Source organism: Bombina bombina, chromosome 2 (genome assembly GCF_027579735.1).
Source record: "Bombina bombina isolate aBomBom1 chromosome 2, aBomBom1.pri, whole genome shotgun sequence".
Classification (NCBI taxonomy): domain Eukaryota; kingdom Metazoa; phylum Chordata; class Amphibia; order Anura; family Bombinatoridae; genus Bombina; species Bombina bombina.
The window spans coordinates 435,885,089-435,912,380 of record NC_069500.1 but is presented as its reverse complement, the minus strand read 5'-3'; the positions used below and the strand labels follow the sequence as shown (position 1 = coordinate 435,912,380).

The window sequence follows — 27,292 nt, the reverse complement described above, 5'->3', positions numbered from 1 at the left end:
TGTCCATTCCTGGAATGTGGATGACAGATAGACAACAATTGTGAGCTTCCGCCTACTGAATAATCCGTGCCACCTCCTTTATGGCTAAGGAACTCAGAGTTCCTGCCTAGTGGTTGATGTAAGCCATTGAGGTGATGTTGTCCAACTGGAACCAGATAAACTGGGCCAAGGACAACGGAGGCCAAGCTTTCAGAGCATTGTAAATCGCTCTCAACTCCAAAATGTTTATGGGGAGAATAGACTCCTCCCGAGTCCATAGTCCCTGGTCTTTAACGAGTCCCAGACTGCTCCCCAGCCAATCAGGCTGGCGTCCGTAGTCACAATCACCCAGGAAGGTCTCCGGAAACATGTGCCCTGAGACAGATGCTCCTGAGAAAGACACCATGTCTTGTCGCCTGGACTAGATCTATCCTCAGACAGATTCAAATGGTCTTCGTTCCATTGTCTGAGCATGCATAACTGCAGAGCTCTCAAATGGAATCAAGCAAAGGGAATGATGTCCATGGAAGCGAACATCAAACCAATTACCTCCATACATTGAGTAGACTGTAAAGAAAGGCAAGAATTTTGGATTTTCTGACCTCTGACAGAAAATTATTCATAGATAGGGAATCTATTATGGTCCCTAAGAAAACTACCCTTGTAGCTGGAACAAGGGAACTCTTCTCCAGATTCACTTTCCATCCGTGGGAATGTAGAAAAGACAAGATCTCTGTAAGAGTTTGCTTGTTGAATAGATGGCGCCTGAACCAATATGTTGTCCTGGTAGGGCGCCACTGCAAGTCCGAGACCTGATCACTGCCAAGAGAGCCCCCAAAACCTTTGTGAAAATTCTGGGAGCTGTGGCAAGGCCAAACGGAAGAGCACAAATTGAAAGTGCTTGTCTAGAAAAGCGAATCTCAGGAACTGGCGATGATCCCTGTGGATGGGAACATGAAGATACGCATCCTTCAGGTCTATGGTCGACATGAACTGACCCTCTTGGACCAAAGGAAGAATGGAACGAATGGTATTCATTTTGAAGGATGGTACCCTGAGAAACTTGTTTAGACACTTTAGGTCTAAAATGGGTCTTAAAGTTCCCTCTTTTCTGGGAAACACAAACAGATTTGAATAGAATCCTATACCCTGTTGCCTTACTGGACCTGGAACAATCACTCCCAGGGAAGAAAGGTCCTGAACACAGTTCAAGAATGCCTCTTCTTACCTGGTCTGCAGATAATCTTGAGAGATGGAATCTGCCTCTGGGAGGAAAGGTTTTGAATTTTATTTTGTAATCAAGAGATACTATGTCCACAGCACAAGGATCTGGGACATCTCGTATCCATGTTTGACAAAACAGGGGAAGTCTGCCCCCCACTTGATCCGATCCCGGACCGGGGCCGACCCTTCATGCTGACTTAGACTCAGCTGAGGGTTTCTTTGATTGCTTCCCCTTGTTCCAAGACTGATTGGGCTTCCAAGAGGACTTGGACTGCTCCTGCTTGGAAGAGGAAGAATTTTGACCTTTGTAGTTACTAAAGGAACGAAAATTACTTTGACGTCCTTTAGGTCTGCTGTTCTTATCTTGTGGTAGAAAAGACCCTTTTTTCACCCGTAATATTAGAAATGATTTCTGCCAGAAGGAAGCACCAGAAGCTTGGACTTAGAGGTAACATCAGCTGACTAAGATTTTAGCCACCCACTCCCTTCGGGCAAGGACAGTGAAGCCAGACATGTTGGCTCCCAGTGTACTAACCTGCATGTTCCCTGATGAACAAACATCTGTTGCAAATAAGCCTTCAGAAATAAAGGAAATGGCTAGTCTGAGAGCCTTAATCCTATCTTGGATCTCCTTGTTAAAAATGATTCGGACAAGGCATCGCACTAATAAGATGCAGGACTTGCTACTGTGATAATATGAACTGTAGCTTGCCCCTTCTACTTTAGGGACCGTGCACCATGAATCTTTAATGGAGTCAGCAACAGGCAAAATCTTTTTAAAGACTGGAGACGGGGAGAAAGGAATCCCTGGCTACTCCCATACCTGTGCAATAAACTCTGTCACACAGACTGGAACAGTAAATACTTCCGTCTTCCACAGAGGAAGGAATATCATAGTATTTGTCAAGTTTACTAGATTTTTTTTAGGGTTGACTGCGACAGAAGAGTCGGAGTCGTCCAATTAGCCAATACCTTCTTTAACAATACACAAAGGTATTCAAGCTTAAAATCTGAAAATTACTTTTTCAACTTCAGACCAAGGATTTACACTGTCAGAATCTGATATTTCACCCTCAGAAGCTACCGAGTTAACCTCAACAGTTATGAGGGAGTGCAACCTGCAAAGCAGCAGATGGAACAGACACCTTATAATCGGAAAAATGTTTAGTTTTCCTCTTGCATTTCCTTAATGCAGGAAAACTAAATTTATGCTTACCTTATAAATTTCTTTCTTTCTTGACACGGTGAGTCCACGGATCATCATCAATTACTGTTGTGAATATCCCTTCTGGCCAGGAGGAGGCGGCAAAGAGCACCACAGCAGAGCTGCTAAATATCACTTCCCTTCCCACAACCCCCAGTCATTCGACCAAAGGAAAGGAGAGAAAGGAAATAACACAAGGTGCCAGAAGTTTATATAAACAAAAACCTGTCTGAAAAAAAAGAGAGGGCCGTGGACTCACTGTGTCAAGAAAGAAATACATTTATCAAGTAAGCATAAATGTTTTATTTCTAATGACACGGTGAGTCCACGGATCATCATCAATTACTGTTGGGTATCAATACCCAAGCTAGAGGACACAGATGATACGGGAGGTACAAGACAGGAAACCTAAAACAGAAGGCACCAATGCTTGTAGACCCTTTCTCCCAAAGAAAAACCTCAGCCGAGGCAAAAGTACAAAATTTATAGACTGTAGAAAAAAAAAAAAAAAAATGAACAAGGAAGGCCAGTGGCCGCCTTACAAATCTGATCTACAGAGGCTTCCTTCTTGAAGGTCCAAGAAGAAAACACCGCCCTAGAGGAGAGCTGTAACTCTCCCAGCAGGCTCATAAGCCCTACAAACAATACTTCTCAACCAGAAAGAAATAGAAGTAGTGGTAGCTTACTTGTCTTTATGTCTATCCAGAAAGACAACAAACAAAACAGAAGACTGAAGAAAGTCCATTGAAGACTGAAAATAAAATCTAAAGGCCCGCACAACATCTAAGTTGTGCAACAAATGTTCTTCATGAGAAGAAGAATTAAGACAGAGAGAAGGAACAACAAGGTCCTGATAAAAATCTTTGTCCGACACAACCCTAGGAAGAAAATCAAACCTGGTACAAAGAGCTGCCTTATCTGCCAGAATACTAGATAAGGAAAAAACAGACTGCAAGCTGAGAGTTCGGAAACCCTCCAAGCAGAAGAATAACCTTTCCAATATAACAACTTAAAATCTATGGAATGTATAGGTTCAAACAGAGCCTGAAAAACCTTAGAAACAAGGTTAAGACTCCAAGGGTGTACCTGACTTAAACACAGTCCTGACTCGGGCCAGGACCTGATAAAAGGATTGTACATCCCACACATCCACCAAACACTAGAGCAGCGGATCAAGGACTGCCTGGATAAAAATTAAGATCCTTGGGGTCCTGCCATATCTTATAGAAAATCGTTCCAGTGATAGGCTTTCGAATCGTAGTCTCAATAACCGATTCGGAAAACCCATGTATAACTAAGAAAAGCGCTCAGTCTCCAAGCAGTCAGCAATAGAGAAACCATATTTAGGACCCCTGCAGCAAAAGATCCTGCGTCAGCGGAAATTTCCATGGATGTAGAGATGGCATTTCTACTAGATCTGCCTACCAGATCTTTCTATGCAACCCAGGAGCTCCCAGAAGTTCCAAGGAACTGGCAGAATATCTATTAGAGAAGCTAGAGGATCTCTTGACCTCGAACCGAACTAGGTAACTTAAGTTCTGACGACCCCATCAGTACCAATCCTGGAAACCCCCAATTGGTAGAAAACCTGGAGAACACTTCCGGAAATAGTTCCCACTCCCCGGAATGGGAAGTCCGTCTGCTCAGAATCTGCTTCCCAGTTATCCATTCCAAAAATGTGGATGGCAAATAGACAAACTGTGAGCAATCGCCCACAGAATAAAATTCTGAAAACTTCCTTCCTAAGGAGCTCAGATATCCTACCTGTAGGTAGATGAAAGCCACAGAGGCTATGTTGTCTGACTGGAACCCAATAAACTTGGTTACAGACTGCTAAGGCCAAAACATCAGAGCATTAAAAATCGCTCTCAATTCCAAATGATGAAGATGAGAACAGACTTCTCCCAGGACCAGAGTCCCTACGCCTTCAACGAATCCCAGATTCCTCCTCAGCCCAGCAGGCTGGAGGCCGCAGTCCCAAACGTCCTGAGACCAAAGAGCCCGATAAGCCAAAACGGCAAGAAACCATTGTCAACTGAACTAGATTCTCTGAGACAATCCGGACAATCCCAATTCTACTATCTAGCATGCACCACTGCAGAGCTCTCTAACGGTAACAATCAAGGGAATGATGTTCATGGAAGCCACCATCAGACCAATCAAATCCATACACAGACCTACTGATTGCCTAACAGTAGAGAAAGACAAGAGGAAGGATTTTGGCTTTTCTGACCTCCGTCAGACAGAGCTTCATCAATAAGGAATCAAGTTCATAAGCACCCTACCCTTGTAGATGGGACAAGGAAGCTCCTTTCCAGCTCCACTTATGTGTATGGGTTACTTGTAAAGCACAGCTAATCACCCGTAAGGGTCTCAAGGCGCTGCTCATTTTATCGACCTAGGAAGGATGAAAGGCTAAGTGGACCTCGCCGGGGATCAAACCTGCAACCCTTGTGTTACTACAGAGCTCAGACACAGTGCCTTAGCATGCTGAGCTATCTGCTGGCTTCCGGGAATTGAACCTGTGACCTTGGATCTCATAAACAGGCTTTTATGTAATCAGGACATTTACCAACTGAGCTACCTCACCGGCCATTGCTTGTAGAAAGATGGCACCTGAACCAATAGGACGTCCAGGAGTGATGCCCTTTCCAGAACCGAATTGCATCCCAGAATTAGAAAACACTTGGAGCTGAGAAAGCCGTTGTACCACAAACTGAAGGAGTTTTGCCGGAAAGGCAGAACTCAAACATCTGAGATAAGTGAATGGGAAGCTAAGGGTACGAATCCTTAAATACCAGGGTCGTTATAAACTGACCGTCTTGCCCAAGGAAGAATGAAACGAATAGTCTCCATCTTGAAGACCGGTTACTCTGAGTAAACTTGGTTAGACATTTACCGTCTAAATTAGGACAGAAAGATCCTTCTTTTTCACGAAAGCAAGAAAAAGAAAACCGAACCATGTTCCAAACTGAAACTGGAACGTTCACTCCTAAGGTGAAAGATCCTGAACAACCTTCAGAACGTTACCGATTCATTAAAATTTCCTCTTGTGAATTCCCTCTAAAATAGGAAAAGCAGATAACACCACAGATGCCAGAAGATACCTGGGCAGACAATTCTGCAGGCAAATAACTCCTCCAGATTGAGAGGAACCGCAGGTCACTGCATGCAACGCCATAAAAGGGTTTGGGACGTCTGGGGAGAAGCTGTGGCATAGCCTAAACAGCATCCACCAGGGAGACATGAGGCTAAAATAATTCTGGATTACATTATTTAAAATCATTAAAACTATTTAAAATGACACTGTCACTTTAAGATTATAGATATTACTTAAAAATCTAAATATCAAAATAAAACAAATTGATTTGACTTATTCTGGAAACCCCCAGTGAAAGAAATCCAGCATAAACAAATGTATAAATATGTGGAACCAATGTAACAGTTAAAGGGACACTGAACCCAATTTTTTTCTTTCGTGATTCAGAGAAATCACCAGGAACGTACTGCATATAAGATAGATAACACTATGCAGAACCATAAAAAGGGCGCCAAATACGCTCTCTTAACAGACCCAGTACCATTCCCCCTATGAACTAGGGAACCTAATAGGGTACTTTATGTTAACAAATTATATATACTGTCACAACAACTAAACTTTAGCCCACTGGTAGTTAACTCCTTCCCTTTATGAAGGAGGATATCGTTCTCCATGTCTCATGCATACTGTGCCTGCCACTGATGTAACCATCCATAAGGATAGTCCCATTAAAGAGCAGAGGGTCTCAACCCCTACAGTGCCAGCCTTCTAGCCTCAGAAGAACAAAAGGCACTTACCTGCATTCTAGTCGTCCGGCAGTCAGATGACTCACAAAGTTTGAGAGGATGCTGCTCCTCACAGAGACCTGTGTAAAAAGAAAGACAGAGTAAGCTTACTCCGGCTTTCTATACCAGGGCAGCAACATGTTAGGAACTTGTAAAGAGGGGTTTGCTGCCTTTTCCTAACTGCTTTAAAGCCACCACAGCCCTGCTGAAGAGACCAACCTGGAGTACAGCTAGACCCAAATTGTGATGGAAGGCCAGAGCAATCTTTCCCAGACTTCAAAATAAAAAAAATCTTGATAGAAACTTAATCAGGACACCTCATTACTTCACCTCTTCCTTGTACTAACTAGAGGCAAAGAGAATGACTGGGGGTTATGGAAAGGGAAGTGGTGCTCTTTGCCTCCTCCTGCTGGCCAGGAGTGATATTCCCAACAGTAAATGATGATGATCCGTGGACTCACCGTGTCATTAGAAAGAAAAGCAGATAATGCCACAAATACCACAGAAGATATCTGTGCGGCAAAATCTAAAGGCAAATAAACGCCTCCAGGAGGCAGAGAGGAACCGAAGGGCACTGCATGTGACGTCATTGAGGCTTGGGACATTTGAGAAAAAAAGCTGTGGCATTGCCTGAACAGCATCATCCTGAGAGACATTGGGCTCAGAGGGCAACAATCTATCTCTACATACGAGAGTTCTAGCTAAGCAAGCAGCAGAGAATTGCATAGTTGAAGCAATTTTTGCCTCAAAGCATAGCAAGCATTTAATAAAAAACAGTCTTCCATAATTAAAAATAAAAAGATAAATAAAAATTTTATATTTTAATATTTACTTTATAATTTATCATTTATCACTTTAAGAACAGAATGCCGGTCAGAGAGAGCCTAAACCAACAAATTAGTACCCCTACACCTCAGCCTGACCAAGACAAAACAGCAAGAGTTCTCCAGCCTAAAGAGAGCATCCAGAAAATGACAGCATCAGATAAGACGCCGCTCCGCTAGAGAATCAAAGCGGGTCACATGACTCGTCAACGAGAAACTACGCAGACAAAATACTAGCGCGCGTTTCTGAGCTCAGCAACTATAGTCAGCGTCGCCATCTTTAATGTCGGATTGGACCGTTAATCCTATCGTTTAGCCATAAGAAAATTAAAAAAAACTGCAGCACCCCATACGATGCATCAGTATCATTAAACACACATAATATACATGAAATGTGCCATAGCAAGAAGCTTGCTTAGATAAAGTACAAACAGCCCACAAAGTAAAGGGGAGTATACTTAAAAAAACCAAATAACCCCTAGTCTCAGTCACAATAAAAGTGCCTGCTTCCTGCCTGTAAATATCCTATAAAGAATATAACATGTCTCAGATAATGTTGCAGCTCAACCTTATTAAGTGCAGTCACCAATATCTAGAAGACAAAAAAGGCACTTCCCTGCAATCTAGCTGTCAGGCAGGACGACAGCTTACAAGGTGTGAGGGCACATACTCCTCACAGAGACCTGTAGAAAAAACAGAATTTATGCTTACCTGATAAATTACTTTCTCCAACGGTGTGTCCGGTCCACGGCGTCATCCATTACTTGTGGGATATTCTCCTCCCCTACAGGGAAAGGCAAGGAGAGCACACAGCAAGAGCTGTCCATATATCGCTCCCCCTCTGGCTCCGCCCCCCAGTCATTCGACCGACGGTTAGGAGAAAAAGGAGAAACTATAGGGTGCCGTGGTGACTGTAGTGTATAAGAAAAAGAAAAAAAATTTCCAAACCTGATTAAAAAACCAGGGCGGGCCGTGGACCGGACACACCGTTGGAGAAAGTAATTTATCAGGTAAACATAAATTCTGTTTTCTCCAACATTGGTGTGTCCGGTCCACGGCGTCATCCATTACTTGTGGGATATTCTCCTCCCCTACAGGGAAAGGCAAGGAGAGCACACAGCAAGAGCTGTCCATATAGCTCCCCCTCTGGCTCCGCCCCCCAGTCATTCGACAGACGGTTAGGAGAAAAAGGAGAAACTATAGGGTGCCGTGGTGACTGTAGTGTATAAGAAAAAGAAAAAAAAATTCCAAACCTGATTAAAAAACCAGGGCGGGCCGTGGACCGGACACACCGTTGGAGAAAGTAATTTATCAGGTAAGCATAAATTCTGTTTTCTCCAACATTGGTGTGTCCGGTCCACGGCGTCATCCATTACTTGTGGGAACCAATACCAAAGCTTTAGGACACGGATGAAGGGAGGGAGCAAATCAGGTTACCTAAACGGAAGGCACAACGGCTCCCAAAAACAGCCTCCGAAGAAGCAAAAATATCAAATTTGTAAAATTTGGCAAAAGTGTGCAGAGAAGACCAAGTCGCTGCCTTACATATCTGATTAACAGAAGCCTCGTTCTTGAAGGCCCATGTGGAAGCCACAGCCCTAGTGGAGTGAGCTGTGATTCATTCAGGAGGCTGCCGTCCGGCAGTCTCATAAACCAATCGGATAATGCTTTTCAGCCAGAAAGAAGGAGAGGTAGCAGTAGCTCTTTGTCCTCTCCTCTTACCAGAGTAAACGACAAACAAGGATGAGGTTTGTCTAAAATTCTTTGTTGCTTCTAAATAGAACTTTAAAGCACGGACTACATCTAAATTGTGTAACAAACGTTCCTTCTTGGAAACTGGATTCGGGCACAGAGAAGGAACAACGATTTCCTGGTTAATATTCTTGTTGGAAACAACTTTTGGAAGAAAACCAGGCTTGGTACGCAAAATAACCTTATCTGAATGGAACACCAGATAGGGTGGATCACACTGCAAAGCAGATAATTCAGAAATTCTTCTAGCAGAAGAAATAGCAACCAAAAACTGAACTTTCCAAGATAGCAACTTGATATCTATGGAATGTAAGGGTTCAAACGGAACCCCCTGAAGAACTGAAAGAACTAAATTTAGACTCCAAGAAGGAGTCAAGGGTCTGTAAACAGGTTTGATTCTGACCAAAGCCTGTACAAAAGCATGTACCTCTGGCACAGCTGCCAGTCGTTTGTATAACAAGACAGATAAAGCAGAAATCTGTCCTTTTAGAGAACTCGCTGACAATCCCTTATCCAAACCTTCTTGGAGAAAGGAGAGGATCTTAGGAATTTTAATCTTACTCCAGGAGAATCCCTTGGATTCACACCAACAGATATATCTTTTCCATATTTTATGGTAAATCTTTCTAGTCACAGGTTTTCTGGCTTGGACCAGAGTATCTGTCACTGAATCTGAAAACCCACGCTTAGATAGAATCAAGCGTTCAATTTCCAAGCAGTCAGCTGCAGAGAAACTAGATTTGGATGTTCGAATGGACCTTGTACTAGAAGATCCTGTCTCAAAGGTAGCTTCCATGGTGGAGCCGATGACATATTCACCAGGTCTGCATACCAAGTCCTGCGCGGCCACGCAGGAGCTATCAGAATCACCGAGACCTTCTCCTGTTTGATCCTGGCTACAAGCCTGGGAAGGAGAGGGAACGGTGGAAACGCATAAGCTAGGTTGAACGACCAAGGCGCCACTAATGCATCCACTAGAGCGGCCTTGGGATCCCTGGATCTGGACCCGTAGCAAGGAACCTTGAAGTTCTGACGAGACGCCATCAGATCCATGTCTGGAATGCCCCATAATTGAGTCAACTGGGCAAACACCTCCGGGTGGAGTTCCCACTCCCCCGGATAGAAAATCTGACTCAGATAATCCGCCTCCCAGTTGTCTATTCCTGGGATGTGGATTGCAGATAGGTGGCAGGAGTGATCCTCCGCCCATCTGATGATTTTGGATACCTCTCTCATCGCCAAGGAACTCCTTGTTCCTTCCTGATGGTTGATGTAAGCTACAGTCGTCATGTTGTCTGACTGGAATCTTATGTATCCGGCCTTCGCTAGATGAGGCCAAGCCCGGAGAGCATTGAATATCGCTCTCAGTTCCAGGATGTTGATCGGGAGAAGAGACTCTTCCCGAGACCATAAACCCCGAGTTTTCAGGGAATCCCAGACCGCGCCCCAGCCTGATAGACTGGCGTCGGTCGTGACAATGACCCACTTTGGTCTGCAGAAACTCATTCCCTGAGACAGGTGATCCTGTCTACTGGAGCATGCACAGTTGTAATGGTCTTAGATGAATTCGAGCAAAAGGAACTAAGTCCATTGCTGCAACCATCAACCCTACTACTTCCATGCACTGAGCTATGGAAGGCTGCAGAATAGAGAGAAGAACTTGACAAGCGTTTAGAAGCTTTGACTTTCTGACTTCTGTCAGGAAGATCTTCATTTCAAAAGAATCTATTATTGTTCCCCAAAAGGGAACTCTTGTTGACAGAGACAGGGAACTCTTTTCTACGTTCACCTTCCACCCGTGAGATCTGAGAAAGGCTAGAACAATGTCTGTATGAGCCTTTGCCGTGGAAAGAGACGCTTGAATTAGAATGTCGTCCAGATAAGGTGCCACTGCAATATCCCTTGGTCTTAGAACCGCTAGAAGGGACCCGAGTACCTTTGTGAAAATTCTGGGAGCAGTGGCTAGTCCGAATGGGAGAGCCACGAACTGATAATGTTTGTGCATAAAGGCGAACCTTAGGAACTGATGATGATCTTTGTGGATAGGAATATGTAGATACGCCTCCTTTAAATCCACGGTAGTCATATATTGACCCTCGTGGATTGTAGGTAAAATTGTTCGAATGGTTTCCATTTTGAACGATGGAACTCTGAGAAATTTGTTTAGAATTTTTAAATCCAGAATTGGTCTGAAAATTCCCTCTTTTTTGGGAACTACAAACAGATTTGAGTAAAAACCCCTGACCTTGTTCCACAGTTGGAACTGGGTGTATCACTCCCATCTTTAACAGGTCTTCTACACAATGTAAGAATGCCTGTCTACTTATTTGGTTTGAAGATAAGTGAGAAATGTGGAACCTTCCCCTTGGGGGTAGTTCCTTGAATTCTAGAAGATAACCCTGAGAGACTATTTCTAGTGTCCAGGGATCCTGAACATCTCTTGCCCAAGCCTGAGCAAAGAGAGAGAGTCTGCCCCCTACTAGATCCGGTCCCGGATCGGGGGCTACCCCTTCATGCTGTCTTGGTAGCAGCAGCAGGCTTCTTAGCCTGTTTACCCTTATTCCAGCCTTGCATTGGTTTCCAAGCTGGTTTAGTCTGGGAAGCGTTACCCTCTTGTCTAGAGGCTGCCGAGTTAGAAGCCGGTCCGTTCCTGAAATTGCGAAAGGAACGAAAATTGGACTTATTCTTAGCCTTGAAAGGCCTATCCTGTGGGAGGGCATGGCCCTTTCCCCCAGTGATGTCTGAAATAATTTCTTTCAATTCTGGCCCAAAAAGGGTCTTACCTTTGAAAGGGATATTAAGCAATTTTGTCTTGGAAGATACATCCGCCGACCAAGACTTTAGCCAGAGCGCTCTGCGCGCCACAATTGCAAACCCTGAATTTTTCGCCGCTAATCTCGCTAACTGCAAAGCGGCGTCTAAAACAAAGTAATTAGCTAACTTAAGTGCGTGAATTCTGTCCATGACTTCCTCATACGGAGTCTCCCTACTGAGCGACTTTTCCAGTTCCTCGAACCAGAACCACGCCGCTGTAGTGACAGGAATAATGCACGAATATAGGTTGAAGGAGGTAACCTTGCTGTACAAAAATCTTTTTAAGCAAACCCTCCAATTTTTTATCCATAGGATCATTGAAAGCACAATTGTCCTCAATGGGAATGGTCGTGCGTTTGGCTAGTGTAGAAACCGCCCCCTCGACCTTAGGGACTATTTGCCATATGTCCTTCCTGGGGTCGACCATAGGGAACAATTTCTTAAATATAGGAGGAGGGACAAAAGGTATGCCTGGCTTCTCCCACTCCTTATTCACTATGTCCGCCACCCGTTTAGGTATCGGAAAGGCATCAGGGTGCACCGGGACCTCTAGGAACTTGTCCATCTTGCACAAGTTTTCTGGGATGACCAGATTGTCACAATCATCCAGAGTAGATAGAACCTCCTTAAGTAATGCGCAGAGATGCTTTGATTTAAATTTAAATGTCACAACATCAGGTTCTGCCTGCTGAGAAATTCTTCCTGTATCAGAAATTTCTCCATCTGACAAACCCTCCCTCACTGCCACTTCAGACTGGTGTGAGGGTATGACAGAAAAATTATCATCAGCGCCCTCCTGCTCTACAGTGTTTAAAACAGAGCAATCGCGCTCTCTCTGAAATGCTGGCATTTTGGATAAAATATTAGCTATGGAGTTATCCATTACTGCCGACAATTGTTGCATAGTAACCAGCATTGGCGCGCTAGAAGTACTAGGGGTCGCCTGCGCGGGCATAACTGGCTAAATAATAACTTTTAAAAATCTCTCTTATGCTCATAGCCTTTTTCAACTTTTTAATTTTTTATCCTTCTGATGATTAGATCTTTTTATTATATTGAAGAAAGTGCTAAATTAATGGTTTTAATTTAATTTATTGATTGTCCTGTTAATGGTTCTTTTTCACCTCACTTTATATTCACATAACACATATAATATAAAATACACATATGATTCATATAAAACACTCATGATTCACATCATATATATAATGCAAATGTACACATATGTGTGCAAGATGACTAATTTTTTATTAAATTTTTTTACACATATATATACTTTTTTGTATGGAACTGATTTTTTTTGCACTTGCACTTTATTACACTTACATTGTACTTACTTTTGTGGTATAGAAATTTTCTGCACAAGTCACTTGAATTTTTTGCTATCTATTAGTTTTTACCATTATAGTGCTATCTGTGTATAGGATTGGTTAGATTTTCAAATATAATTTCGTTGTCTCTGTTTTCCTACTTTGTACAATGACAATAAAACGAATCTAATCTAATAATCTATAGACACAGAAGGAGAAGATGTAGAACTATCTCTACTTCCTTCATCTGAGGAATCATCCTGGGCAACCTTACTATTTGTGACAATACTGTCCTTACTGTGTTTGGACGCTATGGCACAATTATCACATATATTTGAAGGGGGAACCACATTGGCTTCCATACATACAGAACATGATCTATTTGAAGGTACAGACATGTTAAACAGGCTTAAACTGGTTAATAAAGTACAAAAACCGTTTTAAAACAAAACCGTTACTGTCTCTTTAAATGTTAAACAGGGCACACTTTATTACTGAATATGTGAAAAACTATGAAGGAATTATCCAATCTTTACCAAATTTTCACCACAGTGTCTTAATGCATTCAAAGTATTGCACCCCAATTTTCAAGCTGTTAACCCTTAAAATGTGGAAACCGGAGCCGTTTGCAGTTTTAACCCCACTACAGTCCCAGCCACAGCCTTTGTTGTGACTTCAACTATCCCAGGGGGGTATTTCAAGCCTTCTAGGAACGTTTTCAGTGGACACCAGACCCTCTCACATGCATCTGCATGCACTGTACTTAAAAGAAACTGTGCAATAATGGCGCGAAAATGAGGCTCTGCCTAATACAGTGAAAGGCCTTCCTGACTGGGAAGGTGTCTTAACTAGTGCCTGGTGATAAAAAATGTTCCCCAAATAATAAAAGTGTGAAATCCACTTCAAACTTTAAATAAAAACTTAAATAAACAATCGATTTAGCCCTTAAGAGTGTCCACCAGTTAATAGCCCATAATAAGCCCTTTATTCTATCTGAGTCTAAGAAAATGGCTTACCGATCCCCATGAGGGAAAATGACAGCCTTCCAGCATTACACAGTCTTGTTAGAAAAATGGCTAGTCATACATTGAGCAGTAAAGTCTGCAAACTGTTCCCCCCAACTGAAGTTCTCTCATCTCAACAGTCCTGCGTGGGAACAGCAATTGATTTTAGTTACTGCTGCTAAAATCATACTCCTCTTTAAAACAGAACTCTTCATCTCTTTCTGTTTCAGAGTAAATAGTACATACCAGTACTATTTCAAAATAACAAACTCTTAATAGAAGAAATAAAAAACTACAACTAACACCACAAACTCCTCACCATCCCCGTGAAGATGCTACTTGTTCAGAGCGGCAAGGAGAATGACTGGGGAGCGGAGCCAGAGGGGGAGCTATATGGACAGCTCTTGCTGTGTGCTCTCCTTGCCTTTCCCTGTAGGGGAGGAGAATATACCACAAGTAATGGATGACGCCGTGGACTGGACACACCAATGTTGGAGAAAGAAAGAACAGAGTAAACCTACTCTGACTTTCTATACCATGTGCAGCAGATATGTTAGAAAACTAAGCAAGGCCCACCTCACAAGTTCCTAACTGCTTTAAAGCCACCACTACTCTACTGAAGAGATCAATGTGGACTACGGCTAGACCCAAAAATCTTGCTTGTAGTGAGAGAAATCCAATTTTCTTCAGACATCAAAACTTCACCTCCTCCATTGACAGAGCTAAAGAGAATGACTGGTGAGTATAGGTAATGGAGTGATACTTAACAGCTTTGCTGTGGTGCTCTTTGCTGCCTCCTGCTGGCCAGGAGTGATATTCCCACTAGTAATTGATGACGTAGTGGACTTTCCATATCTTAGGAAAGAAAAATATGTGACAGCATTTTATTACTGCACTGCTGATTGTATATAACTGTGTGTATAACCCCTACAAAGGGATTAACCACACTAAAGTCAGCCCCTGAGCAGCAAAGCACTACTGGGAGCACATTTCGTGAACAAATGTGTGCAGTCACAAATCACTAGCTAGAGCCCAGCATACATTGATTAGAAAAAAGAAGTAAAGGGATATTAAACCGTATGGCGTTGTAATATAAAAGGTTTATTATGTGTAGTTAAAAAAAAACAACAACTTTGTAATATACTTTCATTATTTATGTTGTCCCCTTTTCTGTAATTTAACTCTGAAAATTGTTGGATTTCTTTAATTCCACTGAATTTCTATAACGTAATGGACATTACTAAACTTAAGTTTTAACCTTATCTAACTGTCCTGCCACAAATAATTAGGAAGATATAAAAGAGAATAAAATAGTCTATACAAACAGCCTTGTTTACATAAATCCTACACACATATATATATATATATATATATATATATATATATATATATATATATATATATATATATATATATATGGTATTTATGCACTCACTACCTTCGTCAAATATTCAAATTCAAAATATTCAAATTCACCCGGGTGTCTCCTCCAGACAGTGTAAACAAGAGAATACAAGTATGAGGGCACTCACAGGATTTTATTTATCAAAGTTTATTCAATAATTAATTCATAATCCAATATTTTCTGATGGAAAATATTGGATTATGAATTACTTGTTGAATAAACTTTGATAAATAAAATCCTGTGAGTGCCCTCATACTTGGATTATTTTATCTCTCTCTCTCTCTGTTCTCCACAGAAGACAGAGATAAACAGAAAACCATTTTAAACTTGGTGGTGCCCATTACTTTATAGAAAATAATCTCTTACACATAACAATATTTAAAAAACGAATATAAATGGTAAAAATACAGCAACATTTTATTCTAAGGCTAATCATTGCTTTGAATACATATTATTCTAAGGCTAATCTTTGCTTTGAATACATTATTATGTCAAGCATGTATTTACTGTTTAATATCCATTAAAGGGACAGTAAACCTAAAAAATAATGTTATATAATTCTGCACATAGTGCAGAATTATATAACATTATTTAGGTGCTATAGCCATAAAACCCTTTTTTCACTTTTAATATTTAAAAAACATACCGCTTTTACAGACCCGCTCTCTGCTGAGCGGGTCTGTTTTTTTTAGTCAGCGCATCGGGCCAGCTGTATAGTCACAGCCCGGCCCGACCACGCCATAGCATTAAGTGAAGCTCGCTCTTGCAGTCAGACAGAGCAGGAGCGAGCTGCACTTAGTCTTATGGCGCGGTCGGGCCGGGCTGTGACTATACAGCTGGCCCGATGCGCTGACTAAAAAAAACAGACCCGCTCAGCAGAGAGCGGGTCTGTAAAAGCGGTATGTTTTTTAAATATTAAAAGTGAAAAAAGGGTTTTATGGCTATAGCACCTAAATAATGTTATATAATTCTGCACTATGTGCAGAATTATATAACATTATTTTTTAGGTTTACTGTCCCTTTAATGGATATTAAACAGTAAATACATGCTTGACATAATAATGTATTCAAAGCAAAGATTAGCCTTAGAATAATATGTATTCAAAGCAATGATTAGCCTTAGAATAAAATGTTGCTGTATTTTTACCATTTATATTCGTTTTTTAAATATTGTTATGTGTAAGAGATTATTTTCTATAAAGTAATGGGCACCACCAAGTTTAAAATGGTTTTCTGTTTATCTCTGTCTTCTGTGGAGAACAGAGAGAGAGAGAGATAAAATAATCCAAGTATGAGGGCACTCACAGGATTTTATTTATCAAAGTTTATTCAACAAGTAATTCATAATCCAATATTTTCTGATGGAAAATATTGGATTATCAATTAATTATTGAATAAACTTTGATAAATAAAATCCTGTGAGTGCCCTCATACTTGTATTCTCTTGTTTACACTGTCTGGAGGAGACACCCGGGTGAATTTGAATATTTTGAATTTGAATATTTGACGAAGGTAGTGAGTGCATAAATACCATATATATATATATATATATATATATATATATATATATATATATATATATATATATATATATATATATATATATATATGTGTGTAGGATTTATGTAAACAAGGCTGTTTGTATAGACTATTTTATTCTCTTTTATATCTTCCTAATTATTTGTGGCAGGACAGTTAGATAAGGTTAAAACTTAAGTTTAGTAATGTCCATTACGTTATAGAAATTCAGTGGAATTAAAGAAATCCAACAATTTTCAGAGTTAAATTACAGAAAAGGGGACAACATAAATAATGAAAGTATATTACAAAGTTGTTGTTTTTTTTTTAACTACACATAATAAACCTTTTATATTACAACGCCATACGGTTTAATATCCCTTTACTTCTTTTTTCTAATCAATGTATGCTGGGCTCTAGCTAGTGATTTGTGACTGCACACATTTGTTCACGAAATGTGCTCCCAGTAGTGCTTTGCTGCTCAGGGGCTGACTTTAGTGTGGTTAATCCCTTTGTAGGGGTTATACACACAGTTATATACAATCAGCAGTGCAGTAATAAAATGCTGTCACATATTTTTCTTTCCTAAGATATGGAAAGTCCACTACGTCATCAATTACTAGTGGGAATATCACTCCTGGCCAGCAGGAGGCAGCAAAGAGCACCACAGCAAAGCTGTTAAGTATCACTCCATTACCTATACTCACCAGTCATTCTCTTTAGCTCTGTCAATGGAGGAGGTGAAGTTTTGATGTCTGAAGAAAATTGGATTTCTCTCACTACAAGCAAGATTTTTGGGTCTAGCCGTAGTCCACATTGATCTCTTCAGTAGAGTAGTGGTGGCTTTAAAGCAGTTAGGAACTTGTGAGGTGGGCCTTGCTTAGTTTTCTAACATATCTGCTGCACATGGTATAGAAAGTCAGAGTAGGTTTACTCTGTTCTTTCTTTCTCCAACATTGGTGTGTCCAGTCCACGGCGTCATCCATTACTTGTGGTATATTCTCCTCCCCTACAGGGAAAGGCAAGGAGAGCACATTTTATTCTAAGGCTAATCATTGCTTTGAATACATATTATTCTAAGGCTAATCTTTGCTTTGAATACATTATTATGTCAAGCATGTATTTACTGTTTAATATCCAATAAAGGGACAGTAAACCTAAAAAATAATGTTATATAATTCTGCACATAGTGCAGAATTATATAACATTATTTAGGTGCTATAGCCATAAAACCCTTTTTTCACTTTTAATATTTAAAAAACATACCGCTTTTACAGACCCGCTCTCTGCTGAGCGGGTCTGTTTTTTTTAGTCAGCGCATCGGGCCAGCTGTATAGTCACAGCCCGGCCCGACCACGCCATAGCATTAAGTGAAGCTCGCTCTTGCAGTCAGACAGAGCAGGAGCGAGCTGCACTTAGTCTTATGGCGCGGTCGGGCCGGGCTGTGACTATACAGCTGGCCCGATGCGCTGACTAAAAAAAACAGACCCGCTCAGCAGAGAGCGGGTCTGTAAAAGCGGTATGTTTTTTAAATATTAAAAGTGAAAAAAGGGTTTTATGGCTATAGCACCTAAATAATGTTATATAATTCTGCACTATGTGCAGAAACAGAATTTATGTTTACCTGATAAATTACTTTCTCCAACGGTGTGTCCGGTCCACGGCGTCATCCTTACTTGTGGGATATTCTCTTCCCCAACAGGAAATGGCAAAGAGCCCAGCAAAGCTGGTCACATGATCCCTCCTAGGCTCCGCCTACCCCAGTCATTCGACCGACGTTAAGGAGGAATATTTGCATAGGAGAAACCATATGGTACCGTGGTGACTGTAGTTAAAGAAAATAAAATATCAGACCTGATTAAAAAAACCAGGGCGGGCCGTGGACCGGACACACCGTTGGAGAAAGTAATTTATCAGGTAAACATAAATTCTGTTTTCTCCAACATAGGTGTGTCCGGTCCACGGCGTCATCCTTACTTGTGGGAACCAATACCAAAGCTTTAGGACACGGATGAAGGGAGGGAGCAAATCAGGTCACCTAAATGGAAGGCACCACGGCTTGCAAAACCTTTCTCCCAAAAATAGCCTCAGAAGAAGCAAAAGTATCAAACTTGTAAAATTTGGTAAAAGTGTGCAGTGAAGACCAAGTCGCTGCCCTACATATCTGATCAACAGAAGCCTCGTTCTTGAAGGCCCATGTGGAAGCCACAGCCCTAGTGGAATGAGCTGTGATTCTTTCGGGAGGCTGCCGTCCGGCAGTCTCGTAAGCCAATCTGATGATGCTTTTAATCCAAAAAGAGAGAGAGGTAGAAGTTGCTTTTTGACCTCTCCTTTTACCGGAATAAACAACAAACAAGGAAGATGTTTGTCTAAAATCCTTTGTAGCATCTAAATAGAATTTTAGAGCGCGAACAACATCCAAATTGTGCAACAAACGTTCCTTCTTTGAAGCTGGTTTCGGACACAAAGAAGGTACGATAATCTCCTGGTTAATGTTTTTGTTAGAAACAACTTTCGGAAGAAAACCAGGTTTAGTACGCAAAACCACCTTATCTGCATGGAACACCAGATAAGGAGGAGAACACTGCAGAGCAGATAATTCTGAAACTCTTCTAGCAGAAGAAATTGCCACCAAAAACAAAACTTTCCAAGATAATAATTTAATATCAACGGAATGCAAGGGTTCAAACGGAACCCCCTGAAGAACTGAAAGAACTAAATTGAGACTCCAAGGAGGAGTCAAAGGTTTGTAAACAGGCTTGATTCTAACCAGAGCCTGAACAAAGGCTTGAACATCTGGCACAGCTGCCAGCTTTTTGTGAAGTAACACCGACAAGGCGGAAATCTGTCCCTTCAGGGAACTTGCAGATAATCCTTTTTCCAATCCTTCTTGAAGGAAGGATAGAATCCTAGGAATCTTAACCTTGTCCCAAGGGAATCCTTTAGATTCACACCAACAGATATATTTTTTCCAAATCTTGTGGTAAATCTTTCTAGTTACAGGCTTTCTGGCCTGAACAAGAGTATCGATAACAGAATCTGAGAATCCTCGCTTCGATAAAATCAAGCGTTCAATCTCCAAGCAGTCAGCTGGAGTGAAACCAGATTCGGATGTTCGAACGGACCCTGAACAAGAAGGTCTCGTCTCAAAGGTAGCTTCCAAGGTGGAGCCGATGACATATTCACCAGATCTGCATACCAAGTCCTGCGTGGCCACGCAGGAGCTATCAAGATCACCGACGCCCTCTCCTGATTGATCCTGGCTACCAGCCTGGGGATGAGAGGAAACGGCGGGAACACATAAGCTAGTTTGAAGGTCCAAGGTGCTACTAGTGCATCCACTAGAGCCGCCTTGGGATCCCTGGATCTGGACCCGTAGCAAGGAACCTTGAAGTTCTGACGAGAGGCCATTAGATCCATGTCTGGAATGCCCCACAGCTGAGTGACTTGGGCAAAGATTTCCGGATGGAGTTCCCACTCCCCCGGATGCAATGTCTGACGACTCAGAAAATCCGCTTCCCAATTTTCCACTCCTGGGATGTGGATAGCAGACAGGTGGCAGGAGTGAGACTCCGCCCATAGAATGATTTTGGTCACTTCTTCCATCGCTAGGGAACTCCTTGTTCCCCCCTGATGGTTGATGTACGCAACAGTCGTCATGTTGTCTGATTGAAACCGTATGAACTTGGTCCTCGCTAGCTGAGGCCAAGCCTTGAGAGCATTGAATATCGCTCTCAGTTCCAGAATATTTATCGGTAGAAGAGATTCTTCCCGAGACCAAAGACCCTGAGCTTTCAGGGATCCCCAGACCGCGCCCCAGCCCATCAGACTGGCGTCGGTCGTGACAATGACCCACTCCGGTCTGCGGAATGTCATCCCTTGTGACAGGTTGTCCAGGGACAGCCACCAACGGAGTGAGTCTCTGGTCCTCTGATTTACTTGTATCTTCGGAGACAAGTCTGTATAGTCCCCATTCCACTGACTGAGCATGCACAGTTGTAATGGTCTTAGATGAATGCGCGCAAAAGGAACTATGTCCATTGCCGCTACCATCAACCCGATCACTTCCATGCACTGAGCTATGGAAGGAAGAGGAACGGAATGAAGTATCCGACAAGAGTCTAGAAGTTTTGTTTTTCTGGCCTCTGTGAGAAAAATCCTCATTTCTAAGGAGTCTATAATTGTTCCCAAGAAGGGAACCCTTGTTGACGGGGATAGAGAACTCTTTTCCACGTTCACTTTCCAGCCGTGAGATCTGAGAAAGGCCAGGACGATGTCCGTGTGAGCCTTTGCTTGAGGAAGGGACGACGCTTGAATCAGAATGTCGTCCAGGTAAGGTACTACTGCAATGCCCCTTGGTCTTAGCACCGCTAGAAGGGACCCTAGTACCTTTGTGAAAATCCTTGGAGCAGTGGCTAATCCGAAAGGAAGCGCCACGAACTGGTAATGTTTGTCCAGGAATGCGAACCTTAGGAACCGATGATGTTCCTTGTGGATAGGAATATGTAGATACGCATCCTTTAAATCCACCGTGGTCATGAATTGACCTTCCTGGATGGAAGGAAGAATAGTTCGAATGGTTTCCATCTTGAACGATGGAACCTTGAGAAACTTGTTTAAGATCTTGAGATCTAAGATTGGTCTGAACGTTCCCTCTTTTTTGGGAACTATGAACAGATTGGAGTAGAACCCCATCCCTTGTTCCCTTAATGGAACAGGATGAATCACTCCCATTTTTAACAGGTCTTCTACACAATGTAAGAACGCCTGTCTCTTTATGTGGTCTGAAGACAACTGAGACCTGTGGAACCTCCCCCTTGGGGGAAGTCCCTTGAATTCCAGAAGATAACCCTGGGAGACTATTTCTAGCGCCCAAGGATCCAGAACATCTCTTGCCCAAGCCTGAGCGAAGAGAGAGAGCCTGCCCCCCACCAGATCCGGTCCCGGATCGGGGGCCAATATTTCATGCTGTCTTGGTAGCAGTGGCAGGTTTCTTGGCCTGCTTTCCCTTGTTCCAGCCTTGCATTGGTCTCCAAGCTGGCTTGGCTTGAGAAGTATTACCCTCTTGCTTAGAGGACGTAGCACTTTGGGCTGGTCCGTTTTTACGAAAGGGACGAAAATTAGGTCTATTTTTTGCCTTGAAAGGCCGATCCTGAGGAAGGGCGTGGCCCTTACCCCCAGTGATATCAGAGATAATCTCTTTCAAGTCAGGGCCAAACAGCGTTTTCCCCTTGAAAGGAATGTTTAGTAGCTTGTTCTTGGAAGACGCATCAGCCGACCAAGATTTCAACCAAAGCGCTCTGCGCGCCACAATAGCAAACCCAGAATTCTTAGCCGCTAACCTAGCCAATTGCAAAGTGGCGTCTAGGGTGAAAGAATTAGCCAATTTGAGAGCATTGATTCTGTCCATAATCTCCTCATAAGGAGGAGAATCACTATCGAGCGCCTTTATCAGTTCATCAAACCAGAAACATGCGGCTGTAGTGACAGGGACAATGCATGAAATTGGTTGTAGAAGGTAACCCTGCTGAACAAACATCTTTTTAAGCAAACCTTCTAATTTTTTATCCATAGGATCTTTGAAAGCACAACTATCCTCTATGGGTATAGTGGTGCGTTTGTTTAAAGTAGAAACCGCTCCCTCGACCTTGGGGACTGTCTGCCATAAGTCCTTTCTGGGGTCGACCATAGGAAACAATTTTTTAAATATGGGGGGAGGGACGAAAGGAATACCGGGCCTTTCCCATTCTTTATTAACAATGTCCGCCACCCGCTTGGGTATAGGAAAAGCTTCTGGGAGCCCCGGCACCTCTAGGAACTTGTCCATTTTACATAGTTTCTCTGGGATGACCAACTTTTCACAATCATCCAGAGTGGATAATACCTCCTTAAGCAAAATGCGGAGATGTTCCAACTTAAATTTAAATGCAATCACATCAGGTTCAGCCTGTTGAGAAATGTTCCCTGAATCAGTAATTTCTCCCTCAGACAAAACCTCCCTGGCCCCCTCAGATTGGGTTAGGGGCCCTTCAGAGATATTAATATCAGCGTCGTCATGCTCTTCAGTAACTAAAACAGAGCAGCCACGCTTACGCTGACAAGGGTTCATTTTGGCTAAAATGTTTTGACAGAATTATCCATTACAGCCGTTAATTGTTGCATAGTAAGGAGAATTGGCGCGCTAGATGTACTAGGGGCCTCCTGAGTGGGCAAGACTCGTGTAGACGAAGGAGGGAATGATGCAGTACCATGCTTACTCCCCTCACTTGAGGAATCATCTTGGGCATCATTGTCATTATCACATAAATCACATTTATTTAAATGAATAGGAATTCTGGCTTCCCCACATTCAGAACACAGTCTATCTGGTAGTTCAGACATGTTAAACAGGCATAAACTTGATAATAAAGTACAAAAAACGTTTTAAAATAAAACCGTTACTGTCACTTTAAATTTTAAACTGAACACACTTTATTACTGCAATTGCGAAAAAACATGAAGGAATTGTTCAAAATTCACCAAATTTTCACCACAGTGTCTTAAAGCCTTAAAAGTATTGCACACCAAATTTGGAAGCTTTAACCCTTAAAATAACGGAACCGGAGCCGTTTTAAAACTTTAACCCCTTTACAGTCCCTGGTATCTGCTTTGCTGAGACCCAACCAAGCCCAAAGGGGAATACGATACCAAATGACGCCTTCAGAAAGTCTTTTCTAAGTATCAGAGCTCCTCTCACATGCGACTGCATGCCATGCCTCTCAAAAACAAGTGCGCCACACCGGCGCGAAAATGAGGCTCTGTTTATGCTTTGGGAAAGCCCCTAAGAAATAAGGTGTCTAATACAGTGCCTGCCGATATTATTATATCAAAATACCCAGATAAAATGATTCCTCAAGGCTAAATATGTGTTAATAACGAATCGATTTAGCCCAGAAAAGTCTACAGTCTTAATAAGCCCTTGTGAAGCCCTTATTTACAATCGTAATAAACATGGCTTACCGGATCCCATAGGGAAAATGACAGCTTCCAGCATTACATCGTCTTGTTAGAATGTGTCATACCTCAAGCAGCAAGAGACTGCACACTGTTCCCCCAACTGAAGTTAATTGCTCTCAACAGTCCTGTGTGGAACAGCCATGGATTTTAGTTACGGTTGCTAAAATCATTTTCCTCATACAAACAGAAATCTTCATCTCTTTTCTGTTTCTGAGTAAATAGTACATACCAGCACTATTTCAAAATAACAAACTCTTGATTGAATAATAAAAACTACAGTTAAACACTAAAAAACTCTAAGCCATCTCCGTGGAGATGTTGCCTGTACAACGGCAAAGAGAATGACTGGGGTAGGCGGAGCCTAGGAGGGATCATGTGACCAGCTTTGCTGGGCTCTTTGCCATTTCCTGTTGGGGAAGAGAATATCCCACAAGTAAGGATGACGCCGTGGACCGGACACACCTATGTTGGAGAAATTATATAACATTCATTTTAAGGTTTACTGACCCTTTAAGTTACAAGTTCTATCTGAATCATGAAAGTTTCATTTTAAAATTTTATTGTCCTTAAATATACACCAAATCCGGCCTGAAAATAATTACGGTGATGCGCTATGCTTACCTGCAGAGAGGCTGCTGGATGGGGCTTGCTGTACAGCATTCAGTTCCAGAAGTAGACGATCCAGCTCTGATAAGTTGCTGCCCAAAGACGAGCTCATGACTGTGGGGGATGGCTCTGCAGATCTTTGCTTGTTAGGGAAACTGCATGAAAATAATTAAAATGGAATCAGTTTCATGACGGCTCTGTGGCCTAGTGGGCTGCAGCTCGTGAGTGGCAATGCTTACCTGTACACATGTTCCTCTTCAGCGACATGTGCGATGGGAGACACCACATTCTCCTTGGGAGCTGCTGAGCCATAGAGGGGGTTCTAAGGGGCAAAAATAATTCCAGAAACATAATTTATTAAATATCTCTCAACTGTATTTTTAACATACCAACCCAGAACTAAGCAACTGATAATATATACACAGAACTTAAAAGGGACACTGATCCAAAAAAATTATTTGACGATTCAGATAGAGCATGCAATTTTAAGCAACTTTCTAATTTACTCCTATTATCAAATGTTCTTCGTTCTCTTGCTATCTTTATTTGAAAAAGAAGGCATCTAGGTTTTCTTTTGGTTTAGAACTCTGGACAGCACTTTTTTATTGGTGGATGAATGTATCCACCAATCGGCAAGAACAACCCAGGTTGTTCACCAAAAATGGGCCGGCACCTAAACTTACATTCTTGCATTTCAAATAAAGATACCAAGAGAATGAAGAAAATGTGATAATAGGAGTAAATTAGAAAGTTGCTTAAATATTCATGCTCTATCTGAACCACAAAAGAAAAAAATTGGGTTCAGTGTCCCTTTAAACATTATGTTAAAACAATAATCTATTCTTGCATAGGAAACAAAATGTTTCCTTGATTTCCCCAGGCCCCCTTAAATTAGATCCTGGCCCCTCTTTTGCATTGTCCCCTCTCCTCTGTGTCCCAGATAACGACAGGCATAACAAAACTTGCATGTGCCACTCAGGCAATTTCTTCCATCTTTTTTTGGGAGCTGCAGAATTTATTAGCACAGTGTGGCCCCTGTTTCTTAGAAGGAAAGAAATACAAAGAAACACAACTGTACTTACCCTTTCACTTTTCCCTAACTCCTTACTAAATAAACTATCATTGCCGGCTGATAAGTTCTCACCACTTGTGATGCAGCATAGTGTTGCAAAACGTAGCATTGCACAAGTGCTCTTTTGTATAAGAGCAGGGCCTGTCAATTACCCTAAACAAGCGAGTGTTGGGGAGGATAAGCAGTTTCTGCTTCTTAAATTTGCAGATTTACTTGTGTGTCTAAACCACCAAGCCACAAAAGTGGCAAATACAGCTTAATAAATACTCCCCAAAATGTGGGGGCTGACACTTTTTGTTCAACAAGCTATATTATTTAAGGAACACTTGAAGTTTTTGAGACTTTGAGACTAGGAGAAAGTCTGACTGAGCGAGGCAAGGAGTTCCATATGATAGGTGCAGTTCTAGAAAAGTCTTGCAGATGAGAGTGTGAGGAAGTAATGAGAGATGAGGAGAGAAGTAGGTCTTGAGTAGAGCTGAATGGGCTAGTTGAGTAAGGGCAGAGATATAGGGAGGTGCAGTGTTGATGAGGCTTTGTATGTTAGGGTCAAAATATTGAATTTTATTTTTGAGGCTAAGGGAAGCTAGTGGAGGTGTTGGCAGAGAGGTGCAGCAGATGTGGAGTGATGATTAAGGAAACTGAAACATGATGGCTTGCAGCGGGGACAGGCGGTAGCTTGGGAGACCGAGATTGCAGTAGTCAATGCGGGAAATGATGAGGAAGTGGATAACAATTTTAGTTGTCTTAAGTGAGGAAGTGACACATTTTAGAGATATTTTTAAGGTGTTTTTCTAGGTATGCTGTGGAGGTGAGAAAGTTATGTGGAGGGGCTGCTCTGTACTAACGGTTTTGATTAACAGCCCTTAACTTTGCATTGTTAGCATGCCAGGGGTTACATTTTCCTGCTATTTACATCCCTGTATAAGAAATGTCTAAAAGAATCAGTGTTATGGGACCACTGACGTTTAGTATTTGCACCTGGTGCAACATGATACAGAGAGGTAATTAAGCCTGTGCACAGAGAGTGATTTTTTTTATGATATGACATCAACAGAGACATAAACCATTGCCCTCTACCCAGAGAGAGTGGAGGTCAATCAGAGATGACACTAGTATATCTGGAAACATGCTTTTATCATACATGGCACTGAATGCTAGAAATATGACAAACATGTCATATTTGGTATCAAAATGTTTCCTGTGGGCTAAAAACTATATTGGGCTAGCAGGTGACTTAAGTGTATCTGGAAAATGTTGTTACTGGAGTTAATGGAGGACTATCACACCCCCCTCTAATCCAGGAAGGCTGACTTAGGAACCTGAGATGATTTTGTCATGTATATAGTTGTGAAACATTGTCATTTACATGGGAAACTGTGCATAACAGTATATCTGGCCATTTCCTAACTCCAATTCCCTGGAAACAGAAAACTATAGGACTTCGGGTAAAGTTACAGGTTTCTGTTCTTTCTCCTTTTATTTTAAAACAGTTTGTTTGTGTATAAATTGTTAACTGCTTTTTATATCAATGCACTGTGACTCATTTTTTGCTCATAACATTTCTTTATTAAGTTTTGCCTTTGTTTAATATATTTGAACCACATTACTGAAAGACTGGTAATATTAATACTGTGTTTTTTTAGATTAATTTTTGTAAAAAAAGAAATTCTGGGATTTTAATTTGGTAGTCTAAATTTGACTTGAGTGTCCCTTTAGGAAAACCCAAGCTCATGATTCAGATAGAGCATTCGATTTTTAA

At 41.8% G+C, this 27,292-nt stretch overlaps 1 protein-coding gene across 4 annotated transcripts in view; it reads right to left on the bottom strand.

The window, feature by feature from the left end:
• Nucleotides 1-27,292, bottom strand: part of PXN (paxillin) — a 152,726-nt gene that overhangs the window by 61,511 nt on the left and 63,923 nt on the right. For all 4 annotated transcript variants that reach the window (XM_053702055.1, XM_053702057.1, XM_053702058.1 and 1 more), the window contains exons 3-4: nt 24,701-24,783; nt 24,477-24,616 (exon numbers count right to left, since the gene is read on the bottom strand). In XM_053702055.1, the coding sequence (XP_053558030.1) occupies nt 24,477-24,616; nt 24,701-24,783 (223 nt within the window). The remainder of the gene's footprint in view (nt 1-24,476; nt 24,617-24,700; nt 24,784-27,292) is intronic.